Below are 19655 nucleotides of genomic sequence, written 5' to 3' on the forward strand. Positions count from 1 at the left end.
ATAATCATTGCTTTAGATATAATTTTTCGTCGGTCTCTTTGCATGGTTGCATGGTGCTTTATTATACATATGTTCAAATGATTCTAACCAAGTTTACGTGTACGGCATGATATATTCTTAAGATTTCTTCTGAAGTTTGTTTAAATTTTTTGAGTAAATAGTATGTTTTTAAAACACAGAAGAATTAGCTGCAGGGGTACTTTTGGACTTGCTTGCGTTGAGATTTCAACAAGAGTAAATCCATAGAAACTATGATGATGAAAAAAATTGGAAAATTGATTTATTTTGTTTTGCTCGAATATTTTTGCTTGATATATCGAACATATTCTCGTTTTAATTATTGCAGAAAGAAAGTTTCCTGTTTTTCAAATTTTTGCTATGAAAGGGGGGCTTTATAGAGAGTGCGGAGGCAATGTTCGTGGAGCTGCGCAGCAGCCTTTTGCAATCTTTCAATGCAGCTCAACTCAGATTTAACAAATTTGCTTGAACTTGAAGTAAAAAAGTCGGGTATCGGGAAACATTCCAGGAAAGAGTTTTCTGGGTGTAATTGTTCCAAAATGGCCTCATCACTTGAAGAAATGATACCTACCACTGTGAGTTGTTTCAATGCATACCTGAGAGAATTACAGTGAGGCTGTTACTCGTTATAGTTAAATAAACGTACCCTATTTGGCATGCCTGGAAAAAGTTTTTATAGCAACTGATAAATCTTTTATAACTGTATAACTGGGTAAGAACCTGAAAATTTGTTTTCTTGATATATGAGTTTGAAGAATCAAAGATAAAAAACTCATTATTGTCGGAGCACTGATTTGAAACTTGTTTTTTCCCACAATTTATCATAGATATTAATCTTCCTTTGATTATTTTATGCAAATGAAACAGATGGAATTTGCTGTAGACATGGCAGATAACTCCTCAAGTGACAAAATCAAAGATTTGATTAAGGCACAGAAAGGTATGTTCTCATTGATTTTTTTCTTTTTGTATTTGGTTTTTACTGAATGTTTTCTTTGTTTATCCATATCTAAAAGCAAAGATATATTGAAATAAATACACTTTAAAGCACTAAGATAAATATATCTACTATAATATTTTTTAAATTCTTTAATTTTCTTGACATCCACTCTATGGTATTTATCAAGATCAATAGTTCAATAGAAGAATGTTGAACAAAGTAACCAACAATGTGAAAACTTACTACTGCCACTATTGTAGCCTGGCTAGAATGGATATTTTCTTAAGTGTTGAATAAATTGTCAGTTTGTAAATCTTGAAATTGATTCAGTAGTGTCATTACTAGACACTGAAACATTTGTATTTATTTAAATTCTAGATATCAGGTTGCTAGATATCAATTCTGAGAAGCGTTGTGTTGTTTTGGAGACAACGTTGCCCTCTGGTGTTGTTCAAAATTTGTTAGAGCAAAGTGGGGATACAGTTGTATTCAGGGGACATGGATATAGTCAAGGTGCTTCCTTCATTTTTATGGGTATTGAAATCCTTTATCAAATCATTTTGCTTGTATCTAAGTTCAAGGCAGGCATCAGAGAAGTTTTTTCCTCATCTATATTTCTAGAAAAATATAGCTTTTTTCATTGTTTTTTCAACTTGAAGGCCAAGGCCATATTGGAGCAGCAGTTGTACATGTCATGGGTGACCAAATAAATGGAATTGTACGGCTTGTTCAGGTAACTCCACTTTTTTGTTAGTTAATTTGCTAATGTAACTTTTATCTTTTTTTAAAATACAGCACTGCTTTTCTGTGTGTATATATATGTGTGTGGTATATGGAATTTTCTATATTTGGAAATATTTTGAGTTGTTTTTTATTTATATAAAAGTTGAACTTTAAAATTTTTCAAAATTCAAGGTAATGCTCATCAAATTCATGAACTTTAAAAATATTCAAAATTCAAGGTAATTCTCTTTTAAGGTTTGAAGGAGCCAAATGCAGTTACAGAATATTTTGCCTCTCTATGCTCCCTAACTTTTTATATTTTTTTCATTTACCCCCTTCATTTACCAGTGAGTCAATCTTTTTTAAATTTCAGACAACTGAAAACAGTTGTGTAATTGATGGTACTATTGATGGCCTTCCCAAGGGAAAGCATGGCCTGCATATAAACACATTGGGTGACCTGTCAAAAGGCTGCCAAAGGTAGCTAGAATCCAAAACTTTTATTCTACTTTATAAAGCTTGTAACAACAAAAGTAATAACAGAGTTGTATTGTTGTAAAGTTAAATTGGAGTTGTAGTGCCATTGTGGGATGGTGTTTTTGGCTCAAATTTGTGTGCAATGGTCTGAATGATTGCTGTTACTCATTTCTGACTATCGTGTTGACTTTGAATGTCTTTGCATTTGTAGCACTGGAAATCACTTCAACCCAACCAACACACATCATGGAAACAGAACGGATAGCGTAAGGGTTAGTGAGTATTTACCATTGTTGTTTTATTATGACCCTCAAAGCTGCCAGTATACTCTATGTTTTTTCATCCTACTACAGTGGAATCCCGATTTAAAAAACCCCAGATATAACGAAAATCCTGGTATAATGAACTAAATGTCTGGTCCTAGATTCTGCCCAACACACTTCTTACAATACATTTCAAGGAATGGCTGATAGACTCAGAGCACTAGATTAAATTTTGATCACATCAGAAATTACTGCAAATGAGAACATCGACACTAAGGAATACCTTCTTATGTATGAGACATTGGCAATGAGCGATGACAAAATTTTATTGAGAGACCAAGATTGAGAAGCAGAAGAAAACAAATAAGAATGTGCAATAATCGAAGGCGTCATGCAGCCACCAAGTGAAGCGATATCAGCTTTTCCATTGTCTGGGTAGCAAATTGTAAGAGGAGCATAAAGATCTTCATTTTCGATGACTAATCATTTTTTATATTTTAATTCAGCTTGGTTTTTGGAGTAAAATGTGCCCAGAAGTTGGAGATAGCCTAAACAAGCCCGCCCCAGGTTTTTTAGGCGTAAACTGCGAAAAGACCTAAAAAACGTTTTCTCCAGGTTTAGCTAACTCCTGATATAACAAACTATCTTCTGGTTCCCTTTAGAGTTCGTTATATCGGGATTCCACTGTATTAGCAGCAATTCTTTACAAAGCAAGAACCTCCTTCATAATCTATAAGTCAGTTTTTGGATTGTAAGTTAAAAGCACACACCAACCTCCCCCACCCCCAGCAGTTTTAAAATTGATTAATCAAATGTTTAGATTTCATGACATGTTGGAAATTAAGTTATAAGAAATGTTTTACGCATTATTTTTTATTTATATCTAACATTGTTTTGAAGCCCTACCTACTTTTGCAGTATTTCTTGTTAATAGCATGTTGGTGACCTTGGAAATATTGAAAGTGATCACAATGGAAGATCAGTTTTCAGATTTCAAGATGAAAAAGTCAAGGTACGGATCCCAACCACTTCGTTTTTAAACTTTTAGACTGGAGGTCTTTTTGTTTCGGACTGGCTAGATATGATTAGAATTACACTGAGAGAAAAATGCGAGCTAGTGACATAGCCAGAGCAGGAATAGAACCAACAACCAGCGACAGTGAACTTTGTTTGCTGTACCAATTGATCACATAGCTCTTAAAATAACTGCTTTGATTCGAGAGATTTTACTGGCCTGGATCTGAGAAATGTGTTCCAGTCTCATACAGCTTTGGCTAGAATCAAACATTTAGATCGATGTTGCATGACCAAAAGTGATGTTTGCTAAAGTTTTCAAAAAGATTTTTCGAAATAAATTCGTTTAAGTGTCGCATTAAAGCAATTTCCCAATGCTCCTTAGTAATGTTTTTTGCATCTCTTTCTGCCAAGGCCTGCTATTCCCTTCCACTCTCAACCTTATCATATCTGTTAGATTTTCCTAATTGTTTTAGTGTGCTAAATATTTTGACTTTTCACGAAGGTTTGGGATATTATTGGAAGGTCTCTGGTAGTTGATGCTGAAGAGGATAGATTTCATGAAGACACAAACAGTAGTAACGGGTGAGTGACATATCAAAGGCACCTAGCTAAATAACTTATAATAAGTCAAAGTGGGGTTTCTATAAATCGGACAGTATTCCGAATTTCCTTCTATGCTAAGTGGAACACTTTTTTATTCTGTTTTCGTATAAAGGTTTAAATACACACACGGTTTCTTATTCTGTGAACCCAAGGCTAAAATTTGCACAAAATGGGTTTTTAGAATGGATAAAAAATAATCAATTTATGAGTGGTTTACTTTAGAAAGAGTAAACTCAAAGGAAAATGTCATTTTGGTCCAAATAACGGTGTCCGCTTTACTGAGTATCCGCTTTATATCGTTCCGCTAAATAGGAAGTCCTTTAGAAGAGTTTAACCAGGATCACAGTCCGTTCCTCTGCTTACTATCAATATCAAGATTCGTATGCTTTATAGGGGAGTCCGTCTTCAAGAATTTCCACTGTATATGGATGTTTAACTTTTTTCATTGTTGATTAATCTTTTCGAAATTTAACATAAAGAAGATGACAAATACTGAAGTAGTTTTCAATGGAAAGATAGGTAAATTTTTCATTACCTTTTCACAGCCACGCATGGCAATGCTGATGAAGACGTCTCTGTGTTAAATGTTTATAAGATTTCAAATTTATCAAATGAACATATTAAATGGAAAATGTCTCTGTCCACACAAAAGTCATGCGAACTTATTCATCTTTGATGGAAAGAAGATGTTTATAAAATGTGTCATGTTTAAAAGAATCTTATCCCAAATTTATATAATAGCTTTAAATCTATAGAATATATTTTCTAGTGTAGTCGGAGGTAGGCAGGCAAATAACTTAGCAATGTATCCCATATGTATGTTTTTCCATTTGTGAAAATCTTCTTTTTTAGCATTGCTTGTGGAATCATAGCGAGGTCAGCAGGACTTTTCGAGAATGTGAAACGGGTGTGCCAATGTAGCGGCAAAACATTGTGGGAAGAAAGACAGGAGGCCAAGCAGGGATTGACATCTCAGTTGTAAATCGGAATATATATATTTGTATATAGCTTTTTGAATGCACTCTATCCTATTCAGTGTCAGGAAAACATCGGAAATGGACGTCTCTCTCAAGCGGTACCCATAAGTCAATACAATCGAATTTGATTGCGTCGTCTAGGAATGAGAGGAGAATCCTCTAATACAGAGATAGTTGTTACAGTCGAATCCGGTTTGGTCATACCCCGGATCACTCGGATTTTCACTAAGTCGGACTGGTTTTCAACTCCTATTGGTTTTTCCTACCCTATTCAAGGCAAAAGTTGTACCCTGTGGTTTAGTCGGGCATTTGCTAAATCCATTATTTTGCCTCCCTTGAAGGTCCGAATGAACGGGATCCAGCTGTACGACTTCCTCCGGGTATTGTTTCTCAATTGCTATTCTGTGCTTTGGCTGGACTTGATCGAATCGTCATTGAAAACTGATTTTAGGTGACTTAAAATTTAGAAATGATTATTTAAAATTTTCGTTAATGTTGTCTGACTGTAGAAGTAAATGAAATGAAAATATAACCACTACCTTGTTCTGTTTCTATGTTTTTTTCAATAATTTTCAAAATTTGAATTTACTTGTTGTTTGTGTTTGTTTGCTGTTTGACACATCAATATCAAGCATGTGTCACTTTCTTTTCTACTTTCATAATTTGTTGTTATTGACTCATCATGATTTTGAGCCATCAAAATGCCGTTATCCGATCTCCTGCAAGGGCACAGTAAGTTGGTCCTCAGAATATTTTACCAATTATCAATCATAAGACTGAAGGTGGCGTTCTCTCATTATTTGGACCATCTATTTTTTATTTGGACCGCCAATCGCAAGGACGGCCATAAATAAAAGCCCAACCGTTTTTGAGGGGGTTGAGAAGAAGAACAATGGCCTTCTTCCGTCGACTAGCAACACCTTGTTCATGCAAAAAATGCAAGCCATGCGGCCATTAACCAATGCACGAAAAAAGAAAGATAAATTTAACATGCCTGCAAACACATGAAATACCTAGATATGGGTAGGGTGGGCAGGGTCGGAAAGGAAAAACCTTCCCTCTCTACGTCTAACTTCAGGTTATCTTGTAGCGTGTGAGAACAAAACTATACCAAGACAAAGTGTATATACCCAAGGCCAATGCACACTTGCACGCTTGTTGCTTTAGCCGTATAAAAGACACAATGTAAAGCTTACTCGAGCAGTGGTACAATAAACACAAACTCCACAACAATCTGTGTAATCTGTGTCCAAAACAAAAGCCCAAGGGGCATCTAAAAGCGTACCCTGTCAAATATTAAACGTGATTAAATTTCATGAAATCAAGCTTTGTATTACTCAAGGTGCATCGGCTGGCAGTGGCACATTAGTTTGGATAATCCCTCAAGACATAATAGTAGGAACTGATTAAATGGGCAACAACATTACACTGAAATACTGACCACCAAATTATGAATACACCTTATTCCGTCAGTTTGATAGTATACTGGCGGGCATACCATATCCAAATTTAGTCGGAAAGTAACTCGCTTATTACGAATCAGTATTTTAAGGCATTTTCCATTTGATGATCAAGCATATCGGATGCAATTTAAATTATATCAGGAAGGAAGGGCATCGTGAGAAAACAGCAGGGTACCAGATTCTTTTCTGTATCTAAAGGCTGTCGATTAGTAGGCTGAATCACTGCAAGTACAGATATACGAATTTTCTCAAGCCTACAACATGTGAAATATGATTTAAAGGCAAACAAATTTTGCCGGACCATCTGACACTCTGAGAGCGTTAAATACTCAAATTTTTGTCCGGATAATATTTTCCGGGGTACTGATTATTTTCTGCACCACCACTTCCCTTTACATCCACAAAATATAAAAATCAAAAACAGGAACAAAAAAATTTCAGTTGAGGCGTAGAAATTTCAACACAGAATAGAGACCCGAGCTCTCACTCCACTGACGTCACTAGGTTTCCCAGCACCCTTTTCTCGTTTTGAAATTGAGACTTTGATCTCTTTAAGGCCTGTCACCCATGAAGATAAGCAGGGCCAGGAACAACATAAACAGAGAAAAATGCTGCCAGGTACTATTTTGATATCATTTCTAATTGCATCGGAAAGTAAAAAGATATATTTACTAAAATGACCAAAAAAGGAAACTGTAAGTGTGACCCTGACCATTGTGGTGGCAACGCAACCTTGTCGATGTCGTATTTCGGTGATTCAAGACTTATGATGGCTTAGCAGACCTTATAATCGGAGAAGAAGACCCGATCATTGAGAGATTTACGTTATTCTTAAGATCAGTATTGACATTTTAAGTAAAATAAATAAAAAACTTTGACAAAAGCAAATGGTATGCTAGGGGTGTGGCTGTTGGGTGTGTCTGGGTGGCTTTTCAAATAAAATAGGCAGCATAGCATATAATTTATATCTCTTTGTCAAATGATTTCTGCTCCTTCATCTTGAAAAGAAATTCAACAAAATTGTGAATCATTCTGACTATTGTGGCAGCCCCTTACAAGATGCTGTGCATGCTGGAGGCAGTGACATAACAGAAAAGTATAGGGCCTTTAGAAAGAAGTAAAGCAGGGGTGCAAATTAGAGTGGTGTTGGGATGTGTACACCCCCCTCTATATTACCAGCCAGTCAGTCCCAGGCTATTAAACTATAATTTTGAAAAAGGCTTTCCTTTCTACATCTCTTGGACTTAGTGTAAGCATTATAGGCGACAGCGAATGTCAGTCCATTGATAAGCACACAACAAATCACCAAGGAGGTAGGACATAATTGGAAGAGATCTTGACCAATTATGTTTTTTATCCCACAAATCAGTGCAAAGCAAAGAAATATGGTGTGGAACCACCCCCAGAAAATTATTTTATCTTGAAAAAATGAGGAGACCAAAAAGCAAATTTTGATATGCCTGTGATGTTTTACTAAGGAGAAGCACATAACCAACCCACAATGAGGCTAGAAAATGCAGTCTTTAACATATCTTTGATTTCAGTATGAAACAAATAAAAGGTACCAGAAATGATTATAAGAATGTGTCACATAAAAAAAATAAGATCTTATCAAATTATAAGGAAATATTATGAAAAGCCAAGAAGACACAACCATAGAAATAATTTGGCCCACCACAACTTTTTTGTCAAACTCGATACATGCCCCTTGAAAAAGAAACCTTAAAGTATCTACTTGTTAGAAACAAAAAAACCAAATGTGTGGTATTTGAAGTCACCATTCTAATTTATTCTACTTGAAAAATTTTTATAAGAGCTTTTTTAGTGTTATTTCTTGTCATCTAATGCACCTAAGACTGTACATTCATGGAAGCGACACTTAAAATAATCATTGGATTATATAGTAGTAATAATCAAATATAAAACAAGATTATTTGGTTCTTTTGTCTCTAGGAGGCAAGCATAGCAAAAGAAGATTCCAAATTTTCCAGGGGAGCATTCCCCGGGATGCTCCTAGTACAGTGTGTCTTTTCTGCATGTCTGTGTGCCTCTTCAGTCTGTGTCCTGCATTCATTTCCATGTATGATTCAAATTTGTTTTGTTGCTTTCAAAACACTATTTTGAAGAAAAAAGTATTTACTTCATCTGGCTTCTTTAGAATGATCCATTTCTAAAAGAGAAAGAATTCCCCGTGTTACCGTTGTATGGAGTCTAGTGACAGATACCTAGGGGACAAAGGGGGCAGTCACCCAACCCCCAGTCTTTGGAAGACAATGGTCTGTTGTTTGAACACAATGGGAAAATATGATGTCATCTTATCAAAACAATAGGCTCGCCCCCCAATATTTGACCAAGTGCCTGCCCCCAAGTAGGGTCTCTTTGTATTCCTCAAACATTTTCTACATACATTTATGTTTGGTTTACTTGCTTAGATTCGTTTTGAAGATTCAGTCAATTTTGTATGTGAGTTGGTCCAACTTGTCCTGACACACCCGAAAAATAATTTGCACCCTTGCTGGCAAATACCCATACTTCAGGGTTATTGTGAATGTCCAATGGTATACTTAAAGCCAAATATGTAAAAAAGGTTCTGTTTGAGCTTCTCAAGGTGGCACACAACAAAATAAATCTGTGGTTTTTAGGCCCTGCCCCTCCCATCGATCTGACTTTCTGTGCCTTAGCTTTTATTCTTATTTAAAAACACTATTTTGTCTTTTTTTTGCAGAGAGATATATCAAATTTGGTTATGATTTTGCTAACTTACCATCCTTCAAAGTGGTGCTTCTGTACCTTTCATTTGTGGCATCTTCTGTGATATGGAAGAAATTATTCCCACCACTTTCTCTAAAGAAGGTAAAAAAGTTACTAACTTTTTTAATGGTTTACCCTTTAATATTGAGTTAGAGTGGTTTCTATCTGAATCAGTGCTTCAATTAAGGGGACATATATCAGGAACGGAATCCCTCTCTCTGTATAGTAATTTTATAGTTTTAAGATCCACAGTTTGGTCTCACTTGGTGCTAATTACAATAGAGTCACTTTTGATTGAGGAGATTCATTCTTTTAAGTGTTTGAAGCTACAGGGACAGATTTAAAGGTGGGGGATGCAACACCCCTAACATTTTTTGTCCTTCAGTGAATTTTGCTCTGATGCATTAAAATGCAAATTTTGGTTGTCAGTACCAATAAAATGATGCAAGTGTTCTTCAATCATCTTCTTTATCTTAAAGTAACAACTGGATTTTAAAAATGGGTGTTTCCATCATTTTCCATTGAACCAATACAAGAACATAATCTAACACCCACCCAAAATCCTTTAGACTAAAAACATCTTCCTTTTGAAAAAAACCCTTGACTTACCCATTTTTCTAGAGAGAACCCTGACTCAGAGGAGCAGATCAAAACAGTATTAATAGCATGATTCCAGAGACATTTGATATAAGCATATTTATTTAAACAATAGATATTCCATATATATGACTGCAACAGTTAGTGTGAGTAGTTTAGCATTGCCTTTTGATTGCATTAAGTGTGAAAATTTGTGTTGTGACTTAAAATCATCTTGTCCTATACCCCAAGGTATGTGACTGTATTTTTTAGCCAGTGTTGCAGTCACTGTATAATGATTGTGACTGTATGATAATAAATTTTTCCCCTTCCCTCTTGCAGGTGATGGTTGTTCACAATGTTGTATGCACCCTGCTGAGCTTATCATCATTTCTGCTTCTGCTGTATGGACACTTCGATTGTGGATGTTTTTTTGAAATGAAGCATAATGAATATGTGAAGTCTGGACTTCATGTTTACCTTTTTTCCAAATACTTTGAACTCTTTGATACAGTTTTTATGGTTCTGAGGCATAAGCAGAGACAGATATCCTTCTTACATGTAAGTTCTAAAAGATTTTTCAGTGCTTATTATTCATGCTGTGTGCCTTTAGATGTGAAACTTTAAAACAAAAACTCACAAATTCATGAAGATTACCGATTGAAAATTCAGATGAAGTTGAATTTGCCTATTAATCATTTTTAGTTCATAGACAGTCTAAATCTGTCAGCTATTGCCTGATCAGTGTTTAAATGCTCAAATGCAATGCTATCCATACTAAATAATGAAAGGCATTTAAGGACTTATTACCATCTTAAGCATTTGCGCTAACCTGACTTTCTACATGTTTTTGGGTATTGAAGCAAAGAGGCATTAGCTGTTTGGTTATTCAGGCTCAAGGGTATCATTACGTTTCCTCATTGCATTCACCTTTTGTGTCCAAATGTGATGCAAGAATATTTCAATAAAGATATTTCAATTTTGTGTCCAAATGTGATGCAAAAATATTTCAATAAAAAAGATATTTCAACTAACCCAAGAACTAAGCAAAACTATTGTTATTGATGGCTTTACTGTTATTTTCTGTAGGTTTACCACCATTCATCAATCCTCCTTCTTGGTGATTATGCACACAAGTATGCACCATGGCCGCCAATTGGCGCAATGGTTGCTTTGAACTCCATGGTTCATGTCTTCCTGTACACTTATTATGCTGCATCTGCAATTGCCACTTCTGTTGATGTATCTTGGAAGAAACGTTTGACACAGCTACAAATATTTCAGTTTCTTCTGGGACTCATTGAATGTACACTGGGTTATCTGTACCATGGCTTTTGTATTTATGGTATTTTCTATGGACTCAGTATGTTGCTCCTTTTTTCTAATTTTTATTTTATCGCATATATTGCTGAGAAGAAACCTAAAAAGATAGAGTAGCCTAAAAAAAGACCTAAGAAACAAGTTGCTTATTCATAACATTCATTAGACATTAGACATATATCACAAGCAGCTACACAACTATCAACAGAAGATCTATTGTTTTACATGAAGTTGTTCTATAAGCTTGTCATTTGTTGGATTTTTGTGTTTTTGACCTCTGTGTTAATAGCTTGCTGTTAGATGTAATGGTGCTTCCATTTCTAGAGCCTAGAGTCATTTTTAAAGCCTAGAGTTCGACCATTAGACTTCCAGAAATGTTCTGCGAAAACTGGTCTGTCAAATCGAATAGAAGTTACTGTACCATTGCACGGGGTATCATTTACTGATTTATATTTTAGCAGTCGATTTTCAATGCCAAGAAACCCCCGCTCCCCGAAGTGTAGACAAAGACTTTTCCCGTGTCCTGCCTTCCGGGCTAACCAAAAAATTGATGACATACTTGTAAAAGGAAAGAGTTTCACATCTGTGTGGCTTCTGGCGAAAAAAGAAAACGTTGAAAAGAACCGCCTACAAAAGCAACCCTGGCATGTCGAGACCCCCATAAAATACATTTTGAGTAAAAGAAATTAGCTACAGTAATTCCCCGAATATACGAGCCCACAGAATTAAGAACCAACTGCCAACAGGGTGTTTTTCTCAAATTATGCACCTTGTAGTAAAGAATGGACCCTGTTTCAGTTTGACGTAGAATGATTTTTAAGGAAAGAGCAGTGAAATCTCTTTTGCTGTTGACCCTTATGCCCTTTCTGAGTTTTGAACAATTAGGTAAAATCGGGACGAAACTTATCAGTTGTGCCTATCCAGTATGTTATGTACAATATTTTATGTTCAAAATTTCTGTCAATATTCCTGGGAAGTTAAGTCAATAGACAAATGACCAGGGCAGTGATACATGATATTAAAGTGATAACACTGAAATAGCTTTTACGTGCTCCTTTCAAATAAGAATCTTAATACCCTGAACTGAGCCTAATTGCCTTCTTAATACGAACCTGGCTAAGCCAATCCATAGTAAAGTAGGCACGTACATGCGATGGTTTACTGTACAAAGTCCTGCTGCACATCCGTGGGGAGATGTGAAGGAGCTATTTACGTTTATCTCATAATAAAACCTTGAATATCAGAACGACGTTTTATTGATTACGGCTAGAATTAAGTAAATTTCTTTATTTGTTTGTGGCTCGATGATTTGCTACTTTCTTCCCTTTGAATCATTTACATCAGGTCATTGTTTCTAGCATTTTTTTAAGGTTTGTTTGCATGCAATTTTAAGAAGACCAAAGTGATAAACACTTTCAATCTACGAAAAATTCCGCAAGCCCTAGGCTCGTCAAGATTGGAGAGGGGGTCTGGTAGCTGCAGATTTCCCAATAACATCCTAAAAGTATTTAATTAAAAAGCATTGCACATTAATCTGCCTCCTAGTATCTCTCCCATCACCCCTCCCACTCCCCACACCACCAAAACATAAGTTCTGATATATAAGTTTTGATAGCTCTGAGCATCATCTATCTTTGGTGAAGTTTCTGACCATGCCATCTTGTTAAAAAACTCCCATGAACAACGCCCCTCCCCTATAACTGAAAATTTCTATCGACAACCCTGCTTATTGAGAGATATTGAGAGATTATTAAGAGTCGCCGCTCACAACAACTTGTTTCAATCTAAACTGTCTACTTATGATCGGCTACCTGCCTTGTCAGGGTCTTGTTGCACAAAAGAATTGAAGAGCGCTGCTTTCGTACCTGTACACTGATTAACCATATGGCCGCTATGTCACGATCTTATGATCAAGCTACCTGTAGACCGAACGTGGCAAAATGATTAGCCGCAAGGCATTTTCAATAGAATTATAGGAGAAGGACAAGTGCCAAGAATAAAGAGAGGTGAAGGTATGGCTATTGTATTTTAATTGATTAAATATTATAAAGACAGAATTTTAAATTTCGTCCTTAAGAATTACAAAGTTCTTTTCAGTTGCTTTTTTTTATAACTAAGTTTGTTTGATGATTCACCATTGTAAAATCATGATTTGTCTAATTTTATCTTATTATCTTTGAAGTTGATTTAAACAATAAAAAACTAAAAGCCAGTACGTATTTATAAGAGTAGTCATCCCGACTTCAGAGTTTTTATTCTATTGAACCTGGACACTGTTAACAAAGCTAAAGATTTTTGCAAGCACCATTTGAGTCTGTTTTGTATCGCTTGTTTTCTTAAACAAACACATCAAGTCCCGCTCCTCGAAAGTTTTGAGTAGAAATTTCGCCTTTCAGTAGAAAATTTTGTGAGGTGGATGAATTTTAGAGTTTAGATTACAGAAAATAATTATAGAAATAAAAGCTATAAAATCATGTAGTCGATATTAAGTTTTGGGACGAGTAATAACTCTTCGCTTTCTCTACCTTTCAGCTGCTTTATCAACATGGAGTACAATACAGCACTGTGTCTGCTTTCTTTAATACTCTGCGCAAACTGTAAGTATTATTGTATAAGTTAAGACTAATGCGAAATTCAACTGCTAATCCGCAACATGTATGCAGAATTGCTTTTTATTAATCAAGGCTAGTTTTTTTGTTATTCTGTTAGGTAGCATTTTAATTGATTTTCTTATCATCTCTACAGGTTTGCCTTTGGAAAAACGAGACGAAGGTGAGTTTGATCATCAAAATGTTGTTCTTATGCAGATTTTGATATTTCGTTGATAAATTGGAAAATGCTATCTGTACAAAAAAGCGGTTTTCAGTTAACATTAAGGCTACATTTTTTATCAACATTACTGTTGAATCCCGTTAAGCCCGACCTTTAAGAGGTGTAAGGAATTCATTTGACTTAGCAAATGTCTAACTTATTAATTATGTCTTGAGTAAAGTAGGAAAAACCAGTGACAATTCAAAATCAATCTGACTTAGTGAAAGTCCGAGTCAACTTTGGGTACGACTTAACACGGCTCAACGGTAACTCTTTTGTAAAATTAGAAAATAATTACATCGAGAAGGCCTGTGCAGTCTGTACATCAGAGGCGGATTTAAGGGGGGGGGCAACTAGGGGCAGTTGCCCCTCCCTCGACGAATTGAAGAAAGTATGTCGCCCCTTTTTTAGAAATTGTGCGCCCCTTTAAAAGAATGAGAATCAGGTGGAAACGTTTCTGAGACCGATAGGTTAATTTGCTTCAAGGATTACTTAAAAGTTATGTTGTTTATTCCGAAAATGGATCTGAAATTGTTGTATACAGCGTTCTCTCGCCATCAATTTTTGAAAATTTTTCAGCGCCCCCACTACCAACTGCCCCTCCTTCAAGTTTGCTCTGGATCCGCCCCTGCTTTACATATCAGCTTCATAAATGACTCAATCTATATTGATTTAGCATTTGACTTGATCTGTGTATCGTTGATATATTTTTACAATCTTTTTCAGTTTCTCACTGCACAAATGTATACAATGAGTGCCCTGAGTGGAAAAACGCGGGATTCTGCGAACAGAACCAAGACTATATGCAAGCGACATGCCCACTAACTTGTGGATTCTGCAAAGGTATGTACTTTTCAAAGTATCAAAACGTACCCAACTTTTCGCTGTCGTTTCCTAAAATATACTCTTAGCCAAAGTGTATTCATTTTGCCACAGCTGCTAACAAATGTTTGGATGTCTATAAACTAACCACTGTTTCGGTGTAACTAACCAGGCTTTTCTTTATCTGTGAACAAACTCCAAAGAACACAATCAATGGAAAAAGTACATATTTATTTACCCTTCTGTAAATATATAGTATAAGCTAATAGATGCCTAGGTTTCATCACTTGTTTTGGAGTCAAAGGTTGATGCTAGGCCAAAGAGTGCGATAGGGGGCTATCATTTAGTGGTGTTGTCAGGAATAGGATGGCAGAGTTTTTAGCAATTTGCACCAAGCAAATCAGACATCCTTTCAAAAGCTGAGCACAAATGTTTTCTTTCGGATCAGTTTAGCTCCTGCATTGCTCATCCGTTTTGGTGAAATGTTTTATATGCTATACAATTAGAGAGCTGCTTGGCTGAAAGGGCTGCAAGAACTGATAATAAAGTTCGAGTTTTGCATCGAGATATCAAGCTTTCAGAAGTTGCAGTTGACGGAATCTCCTCTCCTTCTTATCACAGAGCCAGAAGAGAATAAACAAGCGTACTCTTCACAAACTCAACAGCCTGACGCGTCAGCCTACCCCCAGACACCCCAAACAGCCCAGCAAGCAGCCACAATGCAGGCAAGTGCTGCCCAGCCTTCACCAAATGCTGCTTATGGCAACCAACCATCGCCATCACAATCAACTAATGTTTCAGAACCATTACCACAATCAAATGCCCCGCAGCCACAAAAGGCTAATAAAGAAAACGAGGCTACGAATACGTCAGGGAAGGACACTAAATCTGAAAAGGAAAGCAAGGATGAGAAAGCTCTTGATTCGGAAACAAATATAGAGGAATCAGATTCGCAGGCTGATGAGGAGCCGGCCACAAATGAGCAAACCCACCCTTCATCTAAGCATATTGAAAAAGAAAACGTTTTTGACGATAAGAGCGATGGTGAAAAAGAGCACGGAAAGCAAAATGACTTTGTAAAAGATACAAAAGAATCCTTTGGATCAGGCAGTTCAGGGTCCGGTCTGCTCAGTGATGGCGATGCAGCCCTGAATGAACTTGATAGAATTTACAACGCTAATGACTTTTTAATAGAAGAAAAACCTACTAAACTTAGTGACATAAAAGGGGTTTTCGATACTGTTAAGCGTTTTAATAACAATGTGCGTTTTTCTTCAGAAGCTTCAGTAGAGGCTCAAGAAGATGAAGATCAAACCTCTGGTGAAGCAACTGAAGAAGGTTCCAGTAGTGGCTTTGAAGAATCTTCTGGAGTAAAGAAAACAGAGAAAGGTGAAAACGACAAGGATTCAGAAGAAAACACCAAAAATGAAGAAAAAGATAAGAACAAAGACCAAAAGGATACCAACAAAGCAGCAGAAGAGGAGCGTACTGAAAATGCTGAGAAATATGAAGATGAAGAAAAGCAGAACGACAAAGGTGTGAAACCAGTCCAACAAAGAAGTCATGAGAAGAAGAACCTTATGGAAACAATGCTTGAAAATGGTGATCTGAAGGCTGTATCTGTTTCGAAGGCAAAAACAAGGGGGAAAGTGCCGGTCCATCAAAACAAGGAAGAAGAAGGCGGTGATGACGAGGAAGATGACGTCACGGATGTTGATCTTGATTTTAAAGAGACTGGACTGGAACACTTTTCAGGATCTGGCTCAGAAGATGGTACGTTTCTTAATATACTGTTTTGTAATGTGCAATATCTGAAAGTTTAATTTTGTTAGTATGTGCTTTTTTAGTTTTTGTAGCTTCTAAACCTTCATAATTGTGTTTCAAAATGATTAAAAAGTAGCCTTCCTGATGATCTTGGTTGCAAACATACAAACATAGAAAAGACTGTTGTTGACTGGCCAAGCTGAAACATTTTCGCAATCGGCCTCCCCCTGAATAAATGGTGAAAATGGCGTAGTTGTCAACGTTTCGGGATGATCTTTTCGTGTTTTTTCTTAAAATGAAATTTAATTTCAGACAAAATGCACTTGACTCTAAGACAGAATTTTGACAAGAAATACGAAGACAAAGGTGCACCTGCTTTCAAGATTCTATCAGGGAATTTTGAAAAAGATGTAAGTATCCTTAAATATTGTTACATCCATCTTCATCCCCGATGGGGCATTTTGTTCTAATGGCCCCCTTTACACTTAACTACCGGATAAATTATGAACCGATAAAGAAGCAACACAATTTTTCAAGAGAACAAGTGTCCTTTATGCCTAGGTGCGACCCCTCCATCTACGTAAATCTTGGATACGGGCATGGTATTCAAGTAATTTTTCGAAAATCTCTGTGTTCAGTTAGCTTTAATTGTCTTTTATCAACTGTGTTTAATCTTCATTAAGTAATTTCCTATACATTTCAAACAGTGTTTTATTAAAACCATTTTGCGGGGCGGGCTCTCGATCCCGTGGCCTCTGCTTCAATGTTTTAGTCTAATCTTTAGGCTTGCTGTGTTTCGATGTACTTAATCGTTTTGCATACTGTCGGTTGCTTATTTGTCAACAAACGAATTTTTACAAAGGCTTCTACAAGTAACATCTAACATGAAGTAGTGTCTAAGACTCAGACTTGCCCTGATCTTTGATAAATGTGTCTTCTTTTTCAGATTGGTGAAGCTTTAGGAGATGATTCTGCTGTTACCGATGTCAGCTTCTCGTAAGTTTTGCATTGATTTTTTTTCCAGCTACTAAGGATATCTTTGATGCTTTTGGGGTTTAAAGGGGGCTTTAAAGGGCTTGAAAGGGGATCTAAGAAAGCTTGTTCGTATTGAGTTTACGTTTCCGATAGAAAAAAATTCATGCTCTTTTTTGTAAGATAACTTGGTTATTCTTTGTTGGCCGAATTTAAAAGCTTCTTTGAAATAGAACTACCCGAATACAGCCTGAAATGCAGAGCACTGGAAAAAGTTGCCTGATTAGAGATGCTGCAGCCCTCCCACCCCGTTTGTCTCATACGCCTATGTGGATGGAGGGAGGCGCTTTTCCCAGTGCTATTTCTACCCAAATTTAAATTTATTACGTAAGAACGAATCCTTTTTGCCCCTTGATTATATTTGTACCAACGTAGTGTACAGCGTAGTGTACAGCGTATTGTAAAGCGTAGTGTACAGCACAGCGTAGTGTACAGCGTAGTGTACAGCGTAGTGTACAGCGTAGTGTACAGCGTAGTGTACAGCGTATTGTACAGCGTAGTGTACAGCGTAGTGTACAGAGTATTGTAAAGCGTAGTGTACAGCACAGCGTAGTGTACAGCGTAGTGTAAAGCGGAGTGTACAGCACAGCGTAGTGTACAGCATAGTGTACAACGTAGTGTACAGCGTCGTATACAGCGTCGTATACAATGAAGTATGCAACCTATTTTACGAGGTTTCTTTTTTTAAACAACAGAGAGGCTGAAGTCGAGGGAAATCCACGAACAACTGGCAAAGTGAGAGTGAATTTCAACTTTAATGGCGACTACAAAAAGCTGCAGAAACTAGTAAGCTCAGGGAGCATAAACGGACTTTTGGTTGTAAAGAATTCACTTGAAGGACCAATGCTCAACCTCGAAGAAAGCGAATAAGTAACCCAATGCAAATCATAATTAAAAGTTTTCTCATTTCGAAATGCTTTTCGTGTGGTTTAGTTGCTGGTTGTAGATGGTTATTCTTTTGCAAATTGGACCTGTTTGATATTTATGGAGTACATAGAACATGTGAAGTTTTTCAGTATATCGTTAATTGAGCATTGTAAGAATGCCCGTGCTTTAATGGGTAGCTACCGCCATTTAAGAAGCCATTGGGGCCAAGAAACGAAAAGTCAGGAATTCATAGTGTACGTGGTAGTCGGCAATTAACCCACAACCCCTTCCCCTAGTTTTTTTCAGGATTTGTAAAGATGCTTTTTACTTCGATCCCTCTGCTTCATCGAAGAGAAAAATTTTACTAGCATTCTGGAATTCGAGATGCCGTTGCGATCATTTTCTACAATATTTTAACTTCATTAGCAGTCAACCCCCTTTTCATCAGGTAGGATTTGGAGATGGCTCCCATTTTTCAACATTTTTGTTTTATCCTGACCCCAGAGTATCAATATTTTAGAAGAATTATGCGAGAAAGCACAATATTTCACTTGTTTTGTCTTGAGCTATTTTCTGAATTTCTCCATAGAAAGATATTATATTCTTAGAAGACTGAGAATTAAAAACAAATCAATATTATGAAGAAAATATATATGGTATATTAACTAGTTACGGCTTTACAATGAAATAAATGTAGTTGAAGAAAATTGGTAATTTTCTTCTTATAATGTAGTCTTGACAACTTGTAAACTTAATTAAGTTTTCAGTCCTAACCGAAAACGAAATGTTTCAAAAATTGCAGTTTCCTCTCGTTGTTCTCTCAAGTTTAATACCTAATGATTGTTGCTTAGCCCCTGTTGAATCCAAATTTTATGATCCCTTTGGCTACATTTGCATTTGATAATCTTTAAATATAAGAAAATAGCGAAGGTTCTGGCCAGGCTGTCAGAATCAGTTGCATACGTTGCTCAATAAACAGTAAACAGTTTCAGGTTCACAATGTTTTTCTGTGAAGTGATGTTATTTATAAGCTGCTATTATGTCACTCTGTAATTTTTGAAAGGTAAAGATTTGCCTTATTCAGCTCGCTTTATACAACAAAATTCTTATCAAGCTGAATTCTGCGGAAGAATTTTTCCAAACATTTTGGCCGTGCTTTTTTTTATTCTGATTGGCTTTCTCTAAAGAGTTTTTTGTGACATTCAAGGTGGTATTTTTCACCCTTGTTTAT

At 36.4% G+C, this 19655-nt stretch overlaps 3 protein-coding genes across 4 annotated transcripts; all 3 read left to right on the forward strand.

The window, feature by feature from the left end:
* Window positions 1-138: 138 nt before the first annotated feature.
* LOC135689664 (copper chaperone for superoxide dismutase) lies at window positions 139-5602 on the forward strand. Its single transcript, XM_065206976.2, has 9 exons — window positions 139-593; window positions 886-958; window positions 1337-1471; window positions 1618-1691; window positions 2055-2161; window positions 2370-2430; window positions 3356-3433; window positions 3941-4020; window positions 4894-5602. Exons 1-9 carry the CDS (start codon window positions 453-455, stop codon window positions 5021-5023), a joined length of 879 nt encoding a protein of 292 aa, XP_065063048.2. The 5' UTR covers window positions 139-452; the 3' UTR covers window positions 5024-5602.
* Window positions 5603-6943: 1341 nt separating this feature from the next.
* LOC135689665 (very long chain fatty acid elongase 5) lies at window positions 6944-11378 on the forward strand. Its single transcript, XM_065206977.2, has 4 exons — window positions 6944-7099; window positions 9207-9334; window positions 10151-10369; window positions 10898-11378. Exons 1-4 carry the CDS (start codon window positions 7090-7092, stop codon window positions 11243-11245), a joined length of 705 nt encoding a protein of 234 aa, XP_065063049.2. The 5' UTR covers window positions 6944-7089; the 3' UTR covers window positions 11246-11378.
* Window positions 11379-12987: 1609 nt separating this feature from the next.
* LOC135689663 (uncharacterized) lies at window positions 12988-19220 on the forward strand. 2 transcript variants are annotated; one of them, XM_065206974.2, is made up of 8 exons: window positions 12988-13140; window positions 13661-13725; window positions 13874-13900; window positions 14666-14782; window positions 16040-16534; window positions 16838-16935; window positions 17472-17521; window positions 18253-19220. In XM_065206974.2, exons 2-8 carry the CDS (start codon window positions 13674-13676, stop codon window positions 18425-18427), a joined length of 1014 nt encoding a protein of 337 aa, XP_065063046.2. In that variant the 5' UTR covers window positions 12988-13140; window positions 13661-13673; the 3' UTR covers window positions 18428-19220. The 2 variants fall into 2 exon arrangements, with proteins under 2 accessions (XP_065063046.2, XP_065063047.2); XM_065206975.2 differs by having other exon boundaries at window positions 16043-16534.
* Window positions 19221-19655: the final 435 nt, after the last annotated feature.

The sequence above is a fragment of the Rhopilema esculentum genome, chromosome 5, assembly GCF_057945365.1.
Source record: "Rhopilema esculentum isolate cy_ngs chromosome 5, ASM5794536v1, whole genome shotgun sequence".
NCBI lineage: Eukaryota > Metazoa > Cnidaria > Scyphozoa > Rhizostomeae > Rhizostomatidae > Rhopilema > Rhopilema esculentum.

Coding starts and splice junctions, on each gene's coding strand:
- LOC135689664 (XM_065206976.2), top strand. CDS start 453: ATGCAGCTCAACTCAGATTTAACAAATTTGCTTGAACTTGAAGTAAAA. Junction 2,162..2,369: donor CTGTCAAAAGGCTGCCAAAG/GTAGCTAGAATC, acceptor TTGCATTTGTAG/CACTGGAAATCACTTCAACC. Junction 4,021..4,893: donor GACACAAACAGTAGTAACGG/GTGAGTGACATA, acceptor CTTCTTTTTTAG/CATTGCTTGTGGAATCATAG.
- LOC135689665 (XM_065206977.2), top strand. Junction 9,335..10,150: donor CACCACTTTCTCTAAAGAAG/GTAAAAAAGTTA, acceptor TCCCTCTTGCAG/GTGATGGTTGTTCACAATGT. Junction 10,370..10,897: donor GACAGATATCCTTCTTACAT/GTAAGTTCTAAA, acceptor TATTTTCTGTAG/GTTTACCACCATTCATCAAT.
- LOC135689663 (XM_065206974.2), top strand. CDS start 13,674: ATGGAGTACAATACAGCACTGTGTCTGCTTTCTTTAATACTCTGCGCA. Junction 16,535..16,837: donor AGGATCTGGCTCAGAAGATG/GTACGTTTCTTA, acceptor ATTTAATTTCAG/ACAAAATGCACTTGACTCTA. Junction 17,522..18,252: donor GTTACCGATGTCAGCTTCTC/GTAAGTTTTGCA, acceptor TTTAAACAACAG/AGAGGCTGAAGTCGAGGGAA.